The 20823-nt window shown below is 41.9% G+C and overlaps 2 protein-coding genes across 2 annotated transcripts in view; both read left to right on the top strand.

Moving 5' to 3' along the window:
• dbf4 (DBF4-CDC7 kinase regulatory subunit) overlaps positions 1-5288 on the top strand; it is a 29650-nt gene extending 24362 nt beyond the window's left edge. Inside the window, exon 14 of the mRNA XM_084053182.1 lies at positions 4350-5288. Within this exon, the coding sequence (XP_083909308.1) occupies positions 4350-5151 (802 nt within the window). The 3' untranslated portion in view covers positions 5152-5288. The remainder of the gene's footprint in view (positions 1-4349) is intronic.
• An 8773-nt stretch (positions 5289-14061) lies between these two features.
• Positions 14062-20823, top strand: part of adam22 (ADAM metallopeptidase domain 22) — a gene marked incomplete at its 5' end in the record, with an annotated part of 156500 nt that continues 149738 nt past the window's right edge. The window contains 2 exons of the mRNA XM_084052404.1: positions 14062-14155; positions 15377-15555. Coding sequence (XP_083908530.1) covers positions 14062-14155; positions 15377-15555 — 273 coding nt within the window. The remainder of the gene's footprint in view (positions 14156-15376; positions 15556-20823) is intronic.

Raw genomic sequence — 20823 nt, forward strand, 5'->3', positions numbered from 1 at the left:
TATACTTTTACTTCTACTCCACTACATCTCAAGAGGCAAATGTTGTCCTTTTACTCCACTACAATTATTTGGAAGCTTTAGTTACTTTGTAGATTTAGTTTATTATTAAAAAACATACATTAACCACTTCAGCCCTATATACATTTCGGGCCTTTTGAAAATAGCAGATCTACAAGCTCACAATGCGCCGCGAGGCGACGCATTGTGAGCTTGTAGATCTGCTATTTTCAAAAGATTTGTATACATTTTGAACTTGTGAAATGGGACATTCGGCATAATGACTACTTTTACTTTTGGTACTTTCAGTACATTTTGATACCAATACTTGTGTACTTTTACTCAACTGAATTCTGAATACCGGACTTTTACTTGTAACAGAATATTTCTACATTGCAGTATTGATACTTTTACTTAAGTAAAACATTTGAGTACTTTTCCCACCACTGCTCTTTTCCACGACAGAGGTTAGCCCAGAAACCTTCCCTAACCTGAGACTTTCAAGAACCCATGAAGTTCTTTGATATATTTTCTGTTTGTGTTTCCGATATAACCACAACCACCTCTGAAGAGTGAGGTATGTCATGAAAACAAACAAAAAAAGCTTGTAGATCAGCTATTGTCGCTATTATAGAAACATTTTGAAAGTATAAGTGTGTTCTGTGTTCCCAGAACTCGTATCAGAGTTAGTACCACCTCCTGAACAGGGCCTAAATTAGGTTCTGAGAAACCAGGTGTTACCAATGATTCTAATGACGGCTCTGTTCCATTTCATGTAGCACAGTGGTTCTTTTTAATTTCAAGGACCCCCATAACTCTGAGAGTGTACTAATGGAACCAAATGGACCCTTACGGGTTGGTTCCATTAGTACACTCTCAGAGTTACACAACCATAAGGGGCCATTTGGAAACCCCCTCAAGGAACCATGAGGGTCCCTGGACCACACTTTGAGACCCACTGGTGTAGCAGAGTGTTTCCAGTGAGACAACATGCACAATAGCAGCACCCTGACTCTGTTTGACCAAGAATGGAACAGAGCCTTCATTAGTATCATTGGTAACACCTGTGAAGGAAGTAAGAAGCGGCCCAATTTCTTTTGCAATATGGCTGCTGTGCATAGAACCTAAAGACGGGTTTCCGAGCGACGTCATCACAGAGCAGAATGCGCAATCTGCGCATGCCTGGGGGTGGAAGGCGCGTTCGAAAATACAGCCCTGAGCGGCAGTGAGCGCACTGGCCAATACAAACTAATAGGCGAGTGTGCTCCGGTGCGTAATTTCCAAACGCACCCATAGGCTTCCCCCCGCAGCTGCGCGGTCATATTCCTCTCAATGTTTACTAACAGGAAACCTGTCTATTGCTTTTATCTGGAATAATGAGTCATTGACCGATAAGATAAGACTTTTATTGATCCCGCGAGGGAAATTCAGTCGCCATAGGCGACACAGCAGCTTAAAGGAGCACTTAACACATGTTCAACCTTATCTCCATATAATTATTCCTTACTAATGCTCATTATTAATATGGCACCATTTCTGTCTACTCACTCTTGCCACCTGCCTACCAATGACATCATCAGCGGGGATTCCAAGCTAATAGAGAATGCAGCCTTTCTCGTCCTGGAAAGTTAGCGTGCTATATAGAAACCATTGTTCTCGCTTTTAATAAAAACAAAACATTGTTTGTTTTTAATCTTGTTTGAAATGACCAAACCTGCCTACCGATGATGTCACTGGGAGGCAGGTCTCTGAACTGTCCACAGCCCTCCTCCAGAGACACAGAATGAATAGACAAAAATGGTGCCATATTGTAATGAGCGTCAGTGAGGACCAATTATATGAAGATAGGTTGAAAATGGGTGAAGTGCTCCTATTAAAGGAGAATTCCGCCCAATGTTTTTCTTACCTTTTTTTATGATATGATATCCTAGGACAGTGGTAGACAGTGGTACATTAGATACATTTCATAACTCATCCCAACATCCCATATCAATTACGCAGTTAAAAACCTGCGCCTATAGTCCTTGCTCTAAATCGCATAATAGCCTTTTTTTCTTCTTTTTTTTCCCGCGTGAGAGCTGATGTTCATATAGTGACTTCTGGTGGGACACCGGAAGTGTCCCAAAAGCGAGACTTAAGGTGGGGGGGGGGCATTCAAGACAAACACGTTGCATAGTGTTCAGTCACTATGAACATTAGCTCTCACCCGAAAAAAAAGCTATTAAGCTATTAAAATATGCGATTTAGAGCAAGGACCATAGGCAGGGGTTTTTAACTGTGGCGGATGGAGTTATGAAATGCGTCTGCTCTACCACTCGTCCTAGGATATCATAACATCATAAAAAAGGTAAGAAAAACGTTGAGCAAAAATCTCCTTTTAAGTTACAGTCACACTAGTCTGGGAGGCATTGCCTCAGAGTTTGGACGGCGGGGGCGCGGCCACTGCGTTGTGATTCAAATCAACAGCCAATGAAGAAAAGGGGGCGGGATCCACATGCAGTGGGTGTTGCATCTAAATAGGATCGACGGGAAGCAATTTCCCCTTGAGAAATTTCGGCCGCCATTGTTGTGTACTGCTGTTTGCCTCTCGTCGGACTTTTTAGACGAGTTGCACAGCTCTCAGACCGGTAAGAGGCGTGTCCGCTCAGATTCAGAGCGTAAATAACATCCCGCCCAGAAATCCCAGGGCTCTGGCCCAGAAGTTCCTCGCCGAGCCGGCGAAAACTTCTGGGAACTCAGATTACAGTCACACAGACAAAAGTACTGTAGATACCAGCCGGGTGAAAGACGCCACACTCAAAAGAAACGCCACCAATAATGAACCAAACTATACGCGAATGCTAATAGAATAGATAGCTCTTTACTGATCAGGGTTGTGGTACACCTATGTAGAAACCTAGTTTACATGTTGGTTGGTGGTGAGCGCAGGTATGCCTATGGAGCAGCACATGTTTTGTGGTTTCTTTGTAACCACACACACCCTCCTTTAGTCAGTGCACAGTTAAATCTCACTGTTAACCCATTGAGACCTGAGGCCGATTCTACATGTCTCCTGAATCTCAACATTTTTTTGAAAAACATTTGTTTCTATCCACCTGTTTCCTAGGCTCTTCACTGTGTTCCACTTCCTGTCCTTTGATCCAATCAAATCCAATGAAACCGGTCGGATGACTAATGAATGATATCCAATGAAATCCGACAGGAAGTGGAAAACACAAGCCTAGGAAACGGGTGGATATCAGTGGTGCTCAATCTTTTTCATGTCAAGGACCCCCACAATTATATGTATTTGGCCGCGGACCCCCATCAAAATATGTTGTTCCAGGGACCCCTCCCCAGAAGCAAAGATTTGAGTAAAAAATGTTCGCTTTAAAAATATATTATTCAAAGATTTGCACACATTTTCACGATTTTTCAAAAATAGCAGATCTACAAGCTCATAGCGCGGCACTCGGTGCCGCGCTATGAGCTTGTAGATCTGCTATTTTTGAATAGCCCAAAGTGTGAAATAATAATTTTTAGCTCAAATCTAAAAAATGACACATTTCCAGGTCTTAATGGATTAAAGGAGTAGTTCACACAAAAAATGACTTATTTTCTATCAATTACACACCCCATGAAGCCTTGAATTCATGGAGACTTTTTTTTTGTTTTTGATGCATTCCTGAGCCAATAATTTGATGACCAGGTGTATTTCCGGTAGGAGACACAAAGAGACTCCTTTGAGTCTCTTACCGGATACACGATGCCTCTACACAGGGCTCTAGATAACTACAAAGTACAATATGTCAACACGGCTAATAAAGTTATTACATTATGAAACATACATTAACCACTGTATCCCTATTTTATACCTAGGCTATTTGAAAATAGCAGATCTACAAGCTCACAACGCGTCGCATCGCGACGTGTTGTGAGCTTGTAGATCTGCTATTTTTAAACATTTTAGTACTTTTACTTTTGGTACTTTAAGTACATTTTGATACCAATACTTTTGTACTTTTACTCAAGTTTTTTTTTATTCTGGACTTTTACTTGTAACTGAGTACTTCTACATGGCAGTATTGATACTTTTAATTAAGTAAAACATTTTTTTCACTGACTATTTGTGTTGTTCAGTATGTTTCAATAGTGTAAGGAAGAATTATTAACTAAAATCTTCTATTGGCCTCTTTAACCGGTGTCTGAAAATGAATGCATATAAAACATGAAAGTACACCTTTTGAAATGTGACAATACGGATACATTGAATAGCAATAGTTGGGGCGTGGAAATCATGGAAAGTCAGAGTTCATCAATCCCATCGGTCAAGCCCCCTAAATTCTCTCTCCCATGTGTCGCGTTCCCGTCAGGTCAAAGGACAGCGTACCGGCCGTTCTCCTGGTTCCTGAACCCGAGAGCCAACACGACCCAGCAGACAGTAACGAGGGCCAGAGCAGCCACCGGCCCACAGGGGGGGAACCCTCCACAGCAAAGCACAACTCTGTTCCTGTCAGCCGCGGTGACAGTGGCGATGACCCCAAGACCCCTGACGACGCCTCCGACACATCGCACCTCAAACGCAGGCTCGCCCCGCGCAAAAGGCCCCGTCGGTACGACCGCCCGAGCACCCTCGCTCCCAGCGCGCCGCAGAGCCGGCCGCATCCCCAGGCGGAAACGTCGCTCTCTGGAGTCGAACGTTTGACCGCCGACTCGGCCGTCCCAACCGGGTTCCCCGAGTCTGACTCCCGATGTCACAGGACTAAGTCTACAGACGAGAAGGGATCAACCCCAGGTGGTGATCATCACACAGGCAACACACCTTACAGGGTTCCCTCAAACTCCCCTATTCTTGCGTCGAGCACATGTGACGCACCGGTCGGCGCGCGGGAGCGCGTCGCGGACACACGGGTTTTATCGGGCGACGCGGTCGGCGTGTCACGGCGCAATGCGGGCGGAGAGTGTCCCTCGCCGAGCCGGAGGCTACAGAGGAAAGTCCGTTCTTACAAACGCAAAAGGCGGAAAGTGGAGTCCCCGTGGACAATCGGCGAGCGCATGAGAACGAGGACCAGTCCCGAGGGCAGCCTCGACATTCCCGAGTCCCTATTGACGCTGTGGCATCTCTTCCAGTCTAGCGAGGACGCAGACCCAGAGTTCATGGGCTTTGATGACTAGGGATCAGTTTGTCGACATTGATGAATTTGAGAAACAAACATGGTCCAAGGTGGAATCCCACTCTGGAGTCAGTGGTTCTGTGGTAGGTGGCTGTCAAAGTCACTGACTTGTTGTCCAGGGATGACGTTGAAGGCAATACGATGTTGTGCGCCGAATAGCCCGATCTGTGAGCTTGTATAGATCTGCTATTTTCGGCCTCGTGACGCCATCGTAAGACAGAGTAAGAATTAAGAAAAACACTTCAAACCATTCAGTCGATGTCAAAATCCTAGCAGAACTGTTGAAGATTTTGTCCTGTGGACAGTAAAGGGATTTGAACCTTCCGCTAGCCACAGCAGTGATCTCTGTGGGTTTATTGTCATTTTATTGAACATGAACGTCAGCTGTATGCGTATGCTGTGACTTTTTTCTTTTCTTTTTTGCTTAGTTTTTAAACCTGTTTTTTGTGTGTAGAACGTCCAAAAGACATATTTAAAGTGTGACATTAAAAATCTTGAAAAAGTATAAATTGTCTAGACGAATATATAGAGATACTCAATTCAAATGTAAAGGTTGGTTTGATGCAGTGAGCCATGATCTGAAGCTTTCAAATGAAGCGTTTATCATCCAGGCCTGTTGCCAGCGGTGACCCAGTGTGACCACACGTCTACCTCAGTGGTTCGTGTACCTTTTCATGTCAATGACCCCCAAAATGATATGTATTTGGCAGCGGACCCCCCCCCCCCCCCCCCATCTCAAAAATATTTTGTGCCAAGGACCTCCAGAGTTAAAAATGTTCGCGTTAAAAAGAAATATATTTAATCAAAGATTTGCACATATTTTCACGCTTCTTCAAAAAATAGATCTCTTGTTGATCTGCTATTTTGAATAGCCAAAGTATAAATTATGATATTAACACATTTAGCTGGGGACACCCTGGTACCCCCACCCAAGGAGGACCCCTGGGGGTCCCCGGACCCCACTTTGAGAACCCAACGGCCTACCTGGCCTTAGCGTATGTCCTTAAATGATTGCAGTGTAACGTGATCGAGCTCAATTACACGCAGCAATCTGCTTGTAAATGAACCCTCCTTCCCTCCACACATCCAGTGTCTGATCCCCTCCTCTGAGATGCTTATGGACAATGTTTAAGTCTCACGCATCCATAGGATAGGATATCTCTGCCTACAGATGCGTCTGTTGACATCTCATTCTAATTCAATGTAGGGCCTAACTGTGTGGAAACAATATGGAGATACAAATAGAAAATAGCAGAGAACCAGAACCTATGCAAAAACTTTAGGGCAGTGGTTTTCAAACTTTTTCGTGTCAAGGACCCCCAAATTGATATGTATTTGGCCCGCGGACCCCCATCTGAATTTTTGTTTTAATAGTTGGTCTGAACTCGCCATCCACTTGACTTAGAACGATTTTTAAAACTATATTTTTATAGTGCTAGTGCTCAGTGTGAACGGACCTTTAGACTGGATGTTTATACTCTCTGAATCGTAGGTGGAACAGTTTCTGGGAACATGATGGACTGAAAGAACGAGCCCAATCTATGGTCTTGAAGGGCGGATCCAAACCCAGGCGCTGGATGTCTACACCGCTTCCTATTGTTTCACCAATCTATGTCCCCGCCTCCCCTCCCCTCCCCCCCCCGGCCTGTGCATGGAGCACGCTGACATCACCAAATTTAGAGCGACGCCCCTCTGCACTCTGATTGGTTAGGAGATAACAAGGTCCTAAGACCAGCGTTCCTGCACCGTTCTCCCAGGCTTTTTTTTCTTTTGAAACAAAAAAAAAAGCCATGGGTTTCCGAGGCTAGGAACGTGACAACAATGGCAGCTTCCAGGGAATCACTAAACCACACTTTGCAGATGTGATGACATGCTTTCGTATTTTAATGTGCACTGACCAGGAGATGGGGTGTATACGCAGCTCGTGCTGTTACACTGAACATGGTGGTGTAAGTCAGTGGTTCTCAACCAATGGTCCGGGGACCACCAGCGGTCCTTGAGGGGGTTCCAGGTGGTGGTCCCCAGCGAAATGATGATGGAGAGTTGGTAACCAAATGGACACTCATTAGATCTTTAACTCTTGAGAGCGTAAAATGAAACCAAATGGACCCTCACGGGTCCATTTGGTTTCATTTTACGCTCTCAAGAGTTAAATTATTGCTGAACATCTGCATGACTTAACTTACAAGACATCTCCACAATTAGAGAATGTAGAAGAATTGTTATTTTGATCAACGTTTGCCTGTTATCTCTCCTAATGGTACCAACATCAATACAGCATGGAATTGTGGACAAAATCTTATCCAACGATAACAAAATATTCAAAGTCTGAGAGTCTAAGTGTCTCAAATGTGGCTCAAATGCCGAATAAATGATGGACCTTGATATGACAAGGGTTGAAACCCACTGGTGTAAGTGATATTGTTTTGCTGAGACTAAGTGTTAAATACCTCTGTATTCTGACGGTAATCATTGCTATAGAGTGTTTGTTCTCCCCTTCTCTACGGCTCTTTAGAAAATAACAATACATTTTCAGGTCAGGATACAAATTTGATCAAACCAAGAGAGAGAACTCGTACGGGATACTGGATAAACCAGTGAAATTGGAAGTGATGAAAAAACGAGCACATTTTTTTTTTAACTACAACACTATAAATTTGAAGCCAATAAGTGGATTTCTTTTTGTGGAATTCTCTCTCCTGATTGGACAAAATTGGTAACCTGACCTGAAAATGCATTTTCTAAAAAGCTGCAGAGACGAGGAGACCCCTGTTACCGAACAAACCCACTAGCAATGATTACTTATATTATCAGAATATAGAGCTTAAACTATGTTTTTTTTTTTATTTGAACAAAAACAATTCATCAAACACCCAACTTAAATTTAACACTCAGGACTTTGCGGTGCATCCCACAATGTGTTTTTTACATGACTTTGTCTTCTGTGTTATCCGTAGGCCTAGTATCGTTATGGCATAGATCAGAAAATAAATCTATATTTGCTGTGAATGCTGAAACAAGGTTAAAAAAAAAACATTTTCTCTTGAGTGTGGCTAGTTTGTTATTCAAATGCGCTTGCCGCTTATATTTGAATAATCCGTTATGCTTAGATTCTGATTGATTAACTGCATCATATATATTGAAGTCATGTAGAAGAGAAACAGAGGCTGACCTACTCCTCCACAACTGTAATAATCATAAAGATGAAATTGAATTTGCAGTCCTATTCAGTATGGGTAGAATTGCTCTCTGCATGGGGGACGGACGGCGGAATACATTAGTGATGGCTCCTCTATTCTTTGTTCCCCTGCATTTAGAGAACATTAGCACGACGGCCTTGACCTTCAATCACGGTGCTCTTAAGGCTTAATTTATACCTTGTCGTCGCGTGCCGGAAAACAGCCGATCTACAAGCTCACAATGCATCGCGATGCGATGCATTGTGAGCTTGTAGATCGGCTGTTTTCCGGCACGCGGCGAAGTACTTTAGAAGTATGCCGGTCAAGTGGGAGTCGCTTAATGGCGACTGAAGAAGAGAACTGCAGTTTTTTTTAAGCGTGCCACAAATTACACGACAGGCACCGTCTTCAGGAACGGTTCAACGTGAAACAAACGCAGACCCCCTGAAATGTGTGTCTCGAAGTAGCGTTTTATGAAAATCTCTAGTATTTTTCAAGTACATAGAGGTTATCACGTGGACCAGCGGTTCCCAACCTTTAACTCAGCCCACTTGAAAATCTTGAAAGAGTCTGTGGTCCACCCATCTGACCACTTAACATGGTGGTAGCCCATCGGTGCGTTCTCTGAGCATGTTTATATGAAACGATCAATCGAATCGAATCAGATTTTTTTTTAAACACTAGTATACTTGAGCAATTTTACCCTCTAAGACCAGTGGTCCTCAAAGTGTGGTCCAGGGACTCTCTGGGTTCCTTTAGGGGGTTCTAAATTGACCCTTAAGTCTGTAACTCTAACAGTACACAAATGAAACCAAATGGACCCGTTCGATTTGTATACTGTCAGAGTTAAGGGGAGACCTCGACATTTTTAAGTTTGAGAACCACTGCTCCAGACTTGGAAACTGGACCTGTCCTGAGTTGGCTTTGAAGCCTACTTGGACAGTTTTTTTTTTCATTTTCGCCAAAAACTGCCGATCTACAAGCTCACAACGTGTCACGTTGCAGCATGTTGCGAGCCTGTTAGATCTGTTATTTTTGGCTACTGTTCCCACCCGCATATGGATGCTGGGGCCTGGGGTTCAAGTGGTTAAGTTCCTATTTATCAGTATCACAGTGATAAAAAATGTTCAGTAAGAGATATGTAGACCGTTGTTGATCCAACCAGGTAAATTCAGTGTTAAAGAAAAAACACCTTGACCTCTTTTTTTAATATTACTTTTATATATTAGTGATGTTATTGTTATCATTAAAATCTTAGTGTTTTCACAAAGATTTGGGGGCCCATAGTTAGGGAATTGCTGACTTAGTCATTCATCATTGCCCGAGGTTGAATCGATGAATGCCGTGCGATCATTTCTTCATTGCATACCCGTACTAGCCTGGTAAACCCCCCTCCCTCCGGAAATCTCATTTGCATTTGATTTCAGGAAGGAGTCTGGGATTGCACAGGGAGTAGAGCTGCCCAGAGCCTTCTATTAGAGAGTTGCGCCAATGAGGGGTCAGAAACAGCGTCGGTCACGTGGTTCATGTAGCTGGAAATAGTGACAAGGAGCCGTCGACTTCAATGCATTCCATGAACTTCCGGTTTAGGGATTTGTCACTATTCGCCAATGTATGTGTATGTAGAAGACCTGGCCCGAAGAAGTGAAGGGAGTTGGCGTAACTCTCTAATAGATGGCACTGGAGCTGCCCGGTCACTGCGTTTACGAACCAATCAGCGGCTGCTAGGGGTGGGATCATCCAATCACCTGCCAAGTATCTTGAAAAAATGAACCGCTGTTTGTCATCGATTCTGCTACCGGAGTCTCAGATGGAAGTACTGTAGGCTGTGAAACAAAATGTGTGTCGCAAGCTTCTTCCATTTGACGGAGTCAGGTTATACCCGTATCCCCTCAAGCCTAATTCATATTTCATTACACGGTGGTGTTGCTTGCCGTGAAGATCAGATTTTCAAGCGATAAACAGTGATACGTTGTGCGAAGAACTGTAAATTAGGAGGAGTTGTCTGAAAACACAGCCGGCCTCATAACCATTTAGTGAATCGTTGAAGGTCACTGTTTTCCAACACAAAGCAAAAACACAGCTTTACATGTAACTATCAAACTAATTACTAGATTTTTTTCGGATGATTTTTCCTTTGGTTCCCAATTCAGGGCAAGAAAAAACAAAACAGTATTTGTTTTGGTTCCAGTTCCGAACCAACTTTTAGGTTTCGGAACCAATTCATCATTTTCAGTGGAGACACTCTGAACTGGTTCAGAATTAGGCGGGAATAAAGAACGGAACCGTTTCAAGCCCCGGGTGGAAATGGGGCCTCTGTGTTTTGGTTCCTTTGCAGCCGTATAGGTTACATCAGACCAACCAAGACATCTGCGGCAGTGGCGTCGTTAGGGGTGGGCTTCGGTGGCTATAGCCACCAATGTTTTGTCCAAAGCCACCAATAAAAAAAAATTAAAAATTAAAAAATTAAAAGTTTTTTTTTTTTTTTTGAATTATATATCTATCACCCTAACCTAACCCTACCCCTAACCCTAAAACCGAAATAAAGTAGCAAAAAACGGGGGAAAAAGCACCCTAATCCGCGAAATCCGCGAAAAAAAACGCGCGCGCGCTTCGCGCGCGCGCGGGAGGAGGGGCACATGCACGCGCGCTGCGCGCGCGTGCATGTGCCCGTTGCCTGCGGGGCTAAGCCCCCGACCTAGTAGAGACCTAGCGACGCGTCTGATCTGCGGCAACCGTGTTTTGTCTTTTTTTGGACTACAACTAAACAAACCGTGTCTTGCTGTGTAACATATTTCACAGGTGCTGGGTTTGTTTCCATACGCCAACGGCTCGGTTTCACACAAGGGTTCTCAAGAACCTATAATATGCACAGCAGCCATGAAAGAAATTGGGCCTCTTCCTTACTACCTTCAGGATAATGAAGGCTCTGTTTCATTCTGGTCAAACAGAGTCAGTGTGCTATATTGTGCATGTTGGCTCGCTGGAAAAATGCAACCATTTGAGAGCCACTATGGAACTAAATGGAACAGAGCCTTAATTCTTTTAATTTGTAACACCTGTGAAAGAAGTAAGTTAGAGGCCCAATTTCTTTCCAATATGGCTGCTGTGCATAGAAACGAACCATCACAGAACTTCACAGGTTTCTGGAGAGTTTCAGGTAATGCAAGGTTGTGGGTTCACCCTCAGTAGCTGAAAAGAGCCATTTGACGGCGCAGTTTCCTCCATGTTTGACTTGAAAAGGTTCCTTAAAGCAAGCGAAGTCACTCAATTGCGGTGGCAGTTTACCTTGCACTGATACTGTAGGTGTAACCATTTAACCGTAGAACCCCTAGAGAAGATATGGCAACTTTTAAAGAAAGAAATCAAATCAGCACAACTACATGTTTCTGCTGCATGCCTTTAAGAAACTGCATTATTAATGCATTATTATTATTATTCCATTTTTGGCGGTGATCATTTTCAACGCAGCATCATGCCAGCAGTTGTGCGGCAGCATGTTATGTAGAAATATATCAAACGAGTGACTTGACTTGTGTGTGCGACTGCAACAAGAGAATTAGTTTCATTTGTATTATTTATCACAAGGCACAACACACAGCACAGCATCCAGAGAAAACTAGACAGTGGTGTGACATTGATTCTTGACGCTTGCTCCAGAAATATCATGATGCCACTTATAATTCACATCAACCCAGGACCCAGTTTTCAGGTAATCTGCGCTGTACTGTCTGAGACAGTACACAACATGATATCGTCTCCTCTCCTCTCCTCTCTTCCTCCTCTCCTCTCCTCTCCTCTCCTCTCCTCTCCTCTTCCCCTCTTCGTCTCATCTCCTCTTCCCCTCTTCTCTCTCCTCTCCTCTTCTCTCTTCCTCTCCTCTCCTCTCCTCTCCCGGCGGTGTGAGAGAAACTGACAGACAGACAGACAGACAGACAGACAGACAGACAGACTGCGCTAAGAACGTAGGAGCAGCAGCTCCAGTCTCCGCGTCATCCTCCAATCCCTGCTCCATAACAGACAGAGAGAAAGGAAGAGAGAGGGAGGGAGAGTGTTGCCATGTCTGCTCATTATAAGCGACTTCAATTCAATTCAATTTCGTGTTGTAGGCTATTGTGCTTTTTGCTTTGGCAATGTAAACGTATGTTTTCTCATGCCAATAAAGCCCTTTGAATTGAATTGAATTGAATTGATAAGCGACTTTGGGCTTGTTTTTATGTAAAGTTCCTTGAAAATATTGGTGGTTGCGTTTGCTTGTTTCTGAAGTGTGGTTGCTTATTTGGGCTTGTTTGCTAAAGTTGTTTAAACTAGTGGTTCTCAAACAAAAGGAAGAAATCATGTCAAGGACCCCCAAATTAATATGCATTTTCCACGGACCCCCATCTGAAAAAAAACCCCATACCAGATTTGTGTTGTTTGTGTCACTTTTTCACAATTTTATTTGAAAATAGCAGATCTACAAGCTCACAACGACTCGCATCGCGAGGCGTTGTGAGCTTGTAGATCTGCTATTTTCAACGATGTATAGGTTTAAAGTACTCATGTGGCCTATACAGGGCTCTGGGCTGCCAACATTGGACTGTCATGAATCCAGGAGATTTTTTTTTGTGGGGGGGGGGGGGGGGGGTTGGTGTAATTAGTCAAGTAATTAGTCAACCTTTTGCACAGTCCAACGCTCTAAATGTGTTTTTAGAAGATAATATTTAAAAAAGTTCAAAACCGCTAGAGTTTCTCTAAGGTACAATATTACCATCATTTGATAGTCAATGAACTGTAGCCTCACCTCATTACTTAGTTTAGTTTAGTTTAGTTTAGTTTAAAAAAAAATGACATGATAAAAACTAAAAATTAGGGATGTCCGATATTATCGGCCTCCCGATATTATCGGCCGATATTAGCATAAAAATTGATATCGGGAAAATATCGGTATCGGTTTTTGAGAATATATCGGTATCGGTTGATATCGGTAATTAAGAGTTGGACAATATCGGTATATCGGTTATCGGTAAAAAAGCCAATATCGGACAACCCTACTAAAAATGGAAAAAAATATACTATATATATACTATATATATTTATGGAAAGGGGAAAAAAATACAAATCTAAGAAAAACAGATGGGCTTGTCCAGTGGCCTTCCTAAAAGCTATCTTTAAAGCTTAGAATATATAGATATAATATATATCTATAACAACAATAATAATAATAGTAATAATAATAACAATAACATATATATAAATGTCAAAATATCCATAAGAAACAGAAATATGAATATACATAATCCTACATACACATATACCTGTATATTGTACACACACACACACACACACACACACACACACACACACACACACACACACACACACACACACACACACACACACACACACACACACCGTAAGTACTTACTTAACCACCAAAAATGCCTACTTAAAAAGTGAATCTCTGTATCATGCATATACACTGACCAAACCCCTCCCCTTTCCTAGACCTGGTTGCTTACTTCTGTCACAAAACCTGGCAACACCGAGAGAAAGAAAGAGAGAGGGAGAGAGAGAGAGATAGAATCAGAAAGAGAGAGCGGAGGAGAGGAGAGAGAGAGAGGGAGGAGAGAGAAGGACCCCCCGCCGTTAAGGCCATTGGAATACCGCATTGTTTTTGCTATCTGCTCCTCCTCGGCATCAACGCATCAGGACATAACGGGAATCCTATCCTAATAATAATAATAACAGTAATGGTGCTTATGATGAGAGGGTGGATGTACCTTCTGTCCATCTATGGATTGATGCGAGTCGGCCACCCGACCGATCATCCCGACCTACGGAAAGGTAAAGAGAAAAAAAAAACATATATATATATTTACATATATAATAGTGATGCGATTAAACCAGCAATCAGTGTGATATGGTGATCGGGCGTTTAATAGCGACGGTCGGCTCAGGCCGATCACAGCCATATGATTACATTATATGAATATTATTGCATGTTATTTACATGGTACTATGGGTAAAAAAAAAAAAACGAACGAAAAAAAATAGGCTATTGATTATATTATTATGAAATGCATTATTATTTTTATTGCATGTTTGCATGGTTAAGGTATGGGTCAAAACAAATCTGGTGTATTGTATAGGCTAGTGTGTTTAGGGTTACAGCATTGATGGGAGAGGCTTTTATTATCATGAGCCTCATAATAAAGACCGGCCGCCTCTCTGTCTCTCTCTCTCTGTGTTGTCTCTCCCCAGTAAAGTAACTAAGTACATTTACTCAAGTACCATACTTAAGTACAATTTTGAGTGCTTTTTTTTTTCTTTTCTTTTTTTTTGACTAATACTGGAGTATTTCCAGTTCTCAGTGCTTTTACTTCTACTCCATTTACTTCTACTCCATCGTACTCTACTATTACATCTCGGAGGCAAATATTGTAGGCTACTTATTTTTTACTCCACTTCAATTATTTGACAGCTTTAGTTATAGTTAGGCCTACTTTGCAGATTATGATCACAAAACATACATTAACCACTTCAGCCCCATATACATTGCGGCCATTTGACAATAGCCGATCCACAAGCCTTACAATGCATTGCATCAGCTTGTAGATCTGCTATTTTCAAAAGGTTTGTATACATCTTATGTATTTGAAAACTTGAAAGAGGACATTCTGCATAATGAGTATAGCCTATATAGGCTACTTTCTACTTTTGGTACTTTATTGATAGCAATACTTTTGTACTTTTTACTCGAGTCAATTTTGAATTCTGGACTTTTACTTCTAACAGAGTATTTCTAAGCTGGCAGTATTGATACTTTAACTCAAGTAAAAAAAAAGTGAGTACTTTTTTTTCCACCAATGTCTCTCCTCTCTCCTCCTTCTAGGAAATTCTAACCCCTTTATCCATATTCTATACTGTGGCTATTCATAAATAGCAGATCTACAAGCTCATAGCGCGTGCCGCGATATGAGCCTGTAGATCTGCTATTTATTTTTTATTTTTTTCAAATCTTTGAAAACATATTTTATACACGACCTCCTATATACCTCCTTCTAGGAGGAGGAGACGCCTTGTGGAGCAGCAGGTACCTGGGCGTGAAGAAGGAGGACAGCACGGTGCCGCTCCGCCTGCTGTTCAGCAGGAGCGAGCACAGGGAGCAGGTCACCCATGACGCCACCGTGCTCAACACCAGGATTAAAGCCACCGGCACCGACACAGACACCGGCTCACAGGAGGTAGGCTGGAATACAATTAGCGGCTGTGCTGTGGGCGTGGATGTTGGTGGGGATAAGAACACATTTTTGCGATGTAATTTCTTTCTTTTTTAAAAAAAGCTGCTTAGTAAAAAAACAATTAAAAAAATACATACACTGTAAAAAAAAATAAACGAAAAAAAGCTGCACAGTAAAAATAAAATAAAATACATACACTGTTAAGAATAAAAAAAAAGGAGCACAGTGAAAAAAATAATAATACATACACTGTTAAAAATTAAAAAATAAATGAAAAGCAGCACAGTAAAATAAATAAAAAACATAAATACGTACACTGTTAAAAAAAATAATAATAAGCTGCACAGTAAAAGAAAAAAAGGGAAAATACAAACACTGTAAAAAAAAAAAAGTGAGAAAAAAAAAAGAAAAAGCTGCATAGTAAAAACTAACCAAAAAAAAACTATACAAAAAAAAAAAAAAAGCTGCACGCTAAAAAAAAAAAAATACACTGGGGGGAAAAAGGCTGCCTTGCACTGTAAAACCCGTAACTCCAACAGTGTACAATGAGGACTGAGGATTTTACTGTGTGTGCATGTGGGAAAAATAATAAAAAAAATATAGCTGCAAGCAGCGATAATACGGGGCCAGGAGAGAGAAAGAGAAATGATAATTCCTTTAACAGGTCAGTTCATGAAAGTCCTTGTGGTCTTGTTTCCAATGAGGGCCTGTGAGCAATTAGGGGTTAAGAGTCTTGCTTGTGTCGATGACAAATTTCATCAACACATTTGCTGACCTGGCCTGGAATCATACCTGGGGCAACCAGAGCCTCTGGCTCCCTAGGCGGGCTCACTAACCACTCAGCTATGGAAACGGAATAGATTGAAGAGAAAGACATGGAAACGGAATAGATTGAAGAGAGAGAGAGAGAGAGCCATGGAAACGGAATAGATTGAGTCATGTTTTTTGCAATTCAACTTAAATGAGTGTGCATCAAGTGAGGCTTGAACCAGCAACCTTGCGGTCGTGAGGCACTCTTAAGCAGCTGCAACACTACCTATAGTGCTATAGCTTTGTCCAGGCTGATGTTGTCTGTTGAGGATGACAAACGCTTGCCTTCTGTCATGACCCAAGCCCCTGTTTCACTAACACTAAGATCACTCGTTCACAAACCATTTACCAATGAAGAAATTGTACATCTCCTCAGAAGCAAAACTAGTGAAAGTAGCCGATCTACAAGCTCACAAACCATTAAAAGTTGTCAGATTGTACATCGGCTATTTTCACAATGAAGTATGTTATACATTGAAAAAACATACTCTCATTACTATCTGAAAAGTTGTGAGATTGTAGATCAGCTGTATGTAAAAAACACTCAATGAAGTATTTCATGTTATCTTTAACAATTGCAGATGTATTCATTGATAGTCATGTTGTGTGAAATGCAACTTAGATGAAGTCTGCACCAAGTGAGGCTTGAACTGGTGACCTTCAGGTTGTGGGGCACACATTTAAGCGAGAAGCCACCAACAGACAAGAGCCTGTGAAAGGAGATCACACAGATGATACAGTTTCACGCAAATAGCCGAAAAATCCTGGGTTTAAGTGTTTTTCAAACTGCTCAAGATTGCGGACAATCTAAGGGCGGTGCTTACTGGTCAACGTGATAGATGTGTTCCTCATTAGTCAAGGCACATGTGTAAGCAGGTCTAATGGCTGTCGGCCAAACGAGGCATGACTTTTGCCTGTTTAAAGTTTCAATTTTCAAAAAATTGCTATAGCGCCCCCGTTTGACCAATTGGAGTAAGATTGGTTTCAGTGATATTTGGAATGGCCCTTTACATTTCTGCAAAGTTTCAAAGAATGGTAAGTCTGCATGTATGTGTTAGGGGCAGATGAATAATTGTCATAAAACTGCAATATTCATTGGCTCATTAAAGCTTCATTTTTTCACTTATGGAAGATATTTTGCAAACGTTTTTTGGTATAGGTCCAAAGTTCATGTGTAAAAAGTTTCGTGCAGATTACTCAAAAATCCCAGGAGGAGATAGGTTTTAACTGTTTTTCATATAATTCGAAATGGTGGGAGATCTAAGGGTCAGAGGTCAAAAGTCAGAGTGTGAAAGTTGTTCATCATGAGGAGACGCATGTGTGTATTGAAGTTTTATGGCTGTAGGTAAAACAGGGCATGAGTTGTACCTGTTCAAAGTTGGCATTTTCAACTGAGTGCTATAGCGCCACCTTTTGACGAAAGATTGTGAGATTTATTTTTTGATCGTTTTTCATGACCATCTATCATATGGCCGCGTTTCATAAAAAGCGTATGCACGGTTCAGCCAGAACTGGCAAAAACGGCAGAAGAAGAAGAAGAAATGGAATAATGCGAATAACAATACGGGTCCATGCTGGAAGCCTGGCCCCGTAAATATCTCAAGCCGGAGAGGAGGAGAGGCACCCCCCAACCCCTCCCCTATAGTGGGATGAATCCATCTCGTTTATGTTTTTGTTGATTCATCATCGCCACCCCCCGCCCCGCCCCACCCGTTCCCATTTCCCAGCCCGTCCCCGTCCCCTCGTCCCCTCGTCCCCCCGCCCCCCGTCCCCCGTCCCTTCGTCCCCTCGTCCCCCCACCCCAATCTTTTTGCACAAAAAAAACATTATGATCACGATCTCATATTCATTTCATAATAACCACAAACAGGCGCGCCTTATGTTTTGATATGGACCCCTGTAGCAAGCAGGCAGGCAGGCAGGCAGGCAGGCAGACAGACAGACAGACAGACAGACAGACAGACAGACAGACAGACAGACAGACAGACAGACGGGTGGGATCATATCGGTCAACTATACAGGGAGAATGCAATGCCTCTGGAATGATGAAATATCAGTGGTTGTTTTTAGAAAACACCCCTCATCTTGATGTAGGTAATCTTGTATTTCCTTTTTTCTTTTTCTTTTTTAAATCAGACTCAAGCTATTGATTTGCCTTTAATCTTTCATGGGTTTAGGTAATGCTTTGTCATAGTGTTTTTTTTTTTTTATCACTCTGGTTCTGTTAACAATATAAATGTCTTTGCGATCGCACCCAGTTGTCTTATTTATTAACATTATCCCTGAAGCCAATTCTACATGTCTCCTGAATCCCAACAGTATTCTAAAAAACGTATGTGTTCTATATCAGTGGTGCTCAATCTTTTTCATGTCATCGACCCCCAAAAATGATATGTATTTGGCCACGGACCCCCATCTCAAAATATTTTGTTCCAGGGACCCCCCAGAAGCAAAGATTTGAGTTAAACATGTTCGCTTTAAAAATGTATATATTCAAAGATTTGCACACATTTTCACGATTTTTCAAAAATAGCAGATCTACAAGCTTGTAGATCTGCTATTTTTGAATAGCCCAAAAGTGTAAAATATGGCTTTATAGCTCAAATCTTAAAAATGACACAGATGCGTTCCAGGTCTTAAAAGGTTTAAAAAAGGAAATCAAAACAGCTCTGAATGAGTCATCATGGTGGCTTTGGAGGGCGTGTCGTTTACCTTCACCCACGCTGTGAGCATGTGGTGTTTGGTTCTGATCAGGTGTCATGATTAGACAGATCCGGGTCAGTAGCATATTAACCCCTAATTATAGACCCTGGTTTAGCCTAACTCACTGGTTTCTCTAAGGGGGGCCACAGACCTAGGGACACCGCCAGGGGGCGCCAGGGGGACCAATTGGATAAAAACAATAAAAAAAAAATCATACTAAATATATACTGTACTTTTGTTTCAATTAAAAATGTATGCATGTCATTATTCTCATTTTTTTTAAAACATAAACAAATAACATAATTTTAAATTAAAAAAAAATGTACTATTGTATATTTTTCCCCAAAATATCAGATCTACAAGCTACTTTGTAGCCTATATTAGTCTTTAGCCTTTTCCCAACAAGCGAGACATCACACTAAAGAGAAGGCTATGACGGAAGCTTCATCAGAGCTAGAGTACATGTAATCTCTCAAGAACAGATTCTGCTCTCCGCTTGAATCTGTCGGGGGGGGTTCGTCATATCGCGTACGCACTGGCCTACAAGTGGGCGTGCCTTCAGATCAGGAAGCAGGCCGCACTTCCATCAAATGTAGTGGGCGGGATTTACGTGTGTACCGATTCCTTCCCCACTCGAAACAAACCGAAACTCATTTAACAATAGCGTCCTCGGAGCAGACAAAATCACGGAAAGATATTCACATTTTAACTTGCTCTTTCATCATAGAAACAAGTGGGCTTATAACCAGAACGATCCATGTTCTCTGGGAGAAGTGGTGTTAGTGTTCCGTGTAGAAATATTGTTAGCGGGAATGAAAACATAGTCGCACCACCGGAAGTGATGCGCTGAAGGCAGACCAAAACCCCGGTTTCTTTGCGCACTCGTGCTCCATTTTGCTCCCCCCAGAGCTAAGTGAAATAGTAAAAAACAGCAGAGGGCGCTGTTTTTCCTTTTTTTTTTTGGCAATGGGTTCCCAGATTGGAGTACATGTGGATGTGTGAATGGAGTTGATAACCACGGCCTACTGATATGTCTGGTGACATCTTTATGTGACCCCGGTACAGTAAGGTTTAAAGGTAGGGTAAGTGGGGGTGGGGGGGGGAGCACATATTTTGAGATGGGGGCCCGCGGCCAAATACATATCATTTTGGGGGTCCTTGACATGAAAAAGTTTGAGAATAATTTAATAAAAACATTTTTTTTTTCAAAAAACTGTTAAGATTTAGAAGGCATTTGTAGAATCCCCAGAAGCAAAGATTTGAGTTAAACATGTTTGCTTTAAAAAATATATATATTCAAAGATTTGCAAAAAGGTTTGCGATTTTTCAAAAATAGCAGATCTACGAGCTCATAGCGCGGCACTCAGTGCCGCTATGAGCTTGTAGATCTGCTATTTTTGAATAGCCAAAGAAATCTTAAAATGACACAGATGCGTTCCCGGTCTTAATGGGTTAAATAGCTCTATATTCTGATAGTAATCATTGCTATAAGTGTCTGTTCAGTAACAGGAGTCTCCATGTCTCTCCCGCTCTTTAGTAAACAGAAAATTGGAACACTATACAATTGAAGCTGATAATGTACGCTCTTCTGATTGGCAGAAATTTGGCCACCCACCTGAAATGTATTTTCTGTTTATTAAAGAGCTGGAGAGACGGGTAGACTTCTGAACAAACTCCAAATAGCAATGATTACTATCAGAAAATAGGACTTTAACCTTTTAACAACAAAAAACGTTTAGTTTTAACCAAAGAAGAACA

Source organism: Gymnoscopelus microlampas (genome assembly GCF_963454915.1).
Source record: "Gymnoscopelus microlampas genome assembly, chromosome: 3".
Taxonomy (NCBI): Eukaryota; Metazoa; Chordata; class Actinopteri; order Myctophiformes; family Myctophidae; genus Gymnoscopelus; species Gymnoscopelus microlampas.